The 2,137-nt window shown below is 32.8% G+C and overlaps 1 protein-coding gene across 1 annotated transcript; it reads right to left on the bottom strand.

Annotated features, from left to right (window-relative positions):
• Positions 1–261: 261 nt before the first annotated feature.
• Positions 262–1,258, bottom strand: LOC124893548. Its single transcript, XM_047404520.1, has one exon. The coding sequence runs from the start codon at positions 1,201–1,203 to the stop codon at positions 418–420; it is 786 nt and encodes a 261-aa protein (XP_047260476.1). The 5' UTR covers positions 1,204–1,258; the 3' UTR covers positions 262–417.
• Positions 1,259–2,137: the final 879 nt, after the last annotated feature.

The raw sequence follows: 2,137 nt of genomic DNA, 5'->3' as shown, positions 1-2,137 counted from the left end.
GTATATAATGAATCCCGATATCAGAATTTTAAGAATAATGAGTGGGAAAATTATGAAAATTGCAGTAATGAGTTCTCCCTCAACTTGCATTGAATCAAATTAAATCCTTTTTCCCTTTTAATTTCTTTCTAATTCTATCTTAAGTTGCTCTTAGTGCAATTAACGGTCCACCACAAGCAAGATGGGTGTGCTTGTCTATTTTATCATTTTCATTTTCACATGAGAATGTAGAAAATATTGAATCTGAGTAATACATGATAGATTATTTGTATGAAGAGCCAAAAATCTAAATATACATCTGAGAAAAGAATTTAAGGATGAAATTTAACATCTAGAATTGCTTCTTCTGGTCAAAACGATCACCATGATCGATATCAGGCTCAGTTGACATACGATCTCTTACAGTACAGAATTGCATCAGATTGCCTTCTCGCGCCAAACATCAGTAGAATGATCATTGGATGGACTTTTTATAGGGGAACAAGCCTCATGTGGTGAGTTAATATTGCTCCAGTTTTTCACCTTCCTCAAACTCTTAACTCTTCTAGTACTACTACTACTTCTTTGGTTGTTATCATTTCCACACCAATTGACAACAGAATGAAATTTCAACATTCGACGAGGAGATCTCTGAAATAAAGTATTAGTAGTACTCTTGCAGCTTTGAATTTCACTTACTTTTCTTTGAAGTTCATCAACTTTTGTAGTACTTTTTCTTGAGCTTGCTATCCTTTTAGAGATTGGCCTGATGAATCCAAACCACTTAACCAAGATTTTGCGTGGAAACTTCCTCCATTTTTCAAGAAAATCATCTTGACTTGTTATGGAATTTGAAAGTTTAGATATTGGTGTGGGAGGAGTACTAGTTGAGGGTACAGATGAATTAGTGTTGAAATTATTAAAGGCTTCGCAAAAAGATTCAATCTTTGATCTATCAAGATATCGAGGCATGATATATCCATTAGAGAAGATTTCATCAGCACAAACAGATTCTGAAACAGGATGAACATCAAAGTTGAAGTTTTGTTCTTCTTCTAGGAATATTTTCAAATAAGCGATGAATTTTAACTCTTCCTCAGCATTATCATGACTACTATAAGAGGGTCTAGGGGATTCTGTTAGGCCATCAATGGATGGTTTTCTGTTCAACAACCAGCTATATGAAAAACTCTCTGTGGCAAGAGGTTGTTGGGAATTTTCCATAGTGAATAGTATACTACAATACAACCTCTCTATTTCACCTGAGATAGTGGTATGATCTGTGTACACTTTATTTTCCCCAGACCCCACTATATGGAATACACTGGGTATGTTGTTGTTGTTGTTGAATAGTATACTATAGTATGGGAAGAAAGGAAAAGGAAAATGAGATGCTTATATAAAGAATTTATAGGTTACCGCTACAACAGATTAAAACACACTTCTTGTAAAATAAAAAATTTAAGTTGTCAACGTATGTAAGTTAAATCTGCATAAAAATAAATGCTTGACTGAGAATAGAGGGACTCACGTGAGCTTATTATACGGAGTGTGTAAATTGTAAGTTGTCTTATCATTCTTTGAGGAGGAGTTGTTTATATAGCAAAAGATCACAAAAATAAAACGAAGAAAAATATTTGATAATTGAATCAAGGAGATTATTCAATGAGGTAAATCACTTAAACTCCACCAATCATGCTATGGTTGCCACAAATAAACAAATAAGAATCTGTCTAAATCTTAATATTGAAATCTTTCATAAACAAACTAAGGAAAAGAAAATTCTCCCTACTTATTAAAGGAAGTCAAGAGGGGGTAAAAGAAATTAGTATCAATCAATTGCAATATCATCTAAATTTATCATAATTAATACGTAAATTAATGTATGTCACACTAAATAAGGGCAAAGAGAAATTAGAAAATCAATTAGTGAAATAGTTCCTCACAAATAAGGCAAAATCGAATTAGGTACAAAATCAGGGTAAATGAGTCAAATCGATAGACAAAATGTACCCATATTAAGTTTGCGAGATTTGCGACGTAGTAGGCGAAGTAATAGGGGTGAATTGTGATGTATCTGGAGATAAGCTACTTGTATGAGTTAGAAGGAATTTTTGTAATTAGTATAGTGAGATGGAATTTTAAGTAATAATGGAAA

The sequence above is a fragment of the Capsicum annuum genome, unplaced genomic scaffold, assembly GCF_002878395.1.
Source record: "Capsicum annuum cultivar UCD-10X-F1 unplaced genomic scaffold, UCD10Xv1.1 ctg61438, whole genome shotgun sequence".
Taxonomy (NCBI): Eukaryota; Viridiplantae; Streptophyta; class Magnoliopsida; order Solanales; family Solanaceae; genus Capsicum; species Capsicum annuum.
This window is presented reverse-complemented; position numbering and strand designations above follow the sequence as displayed.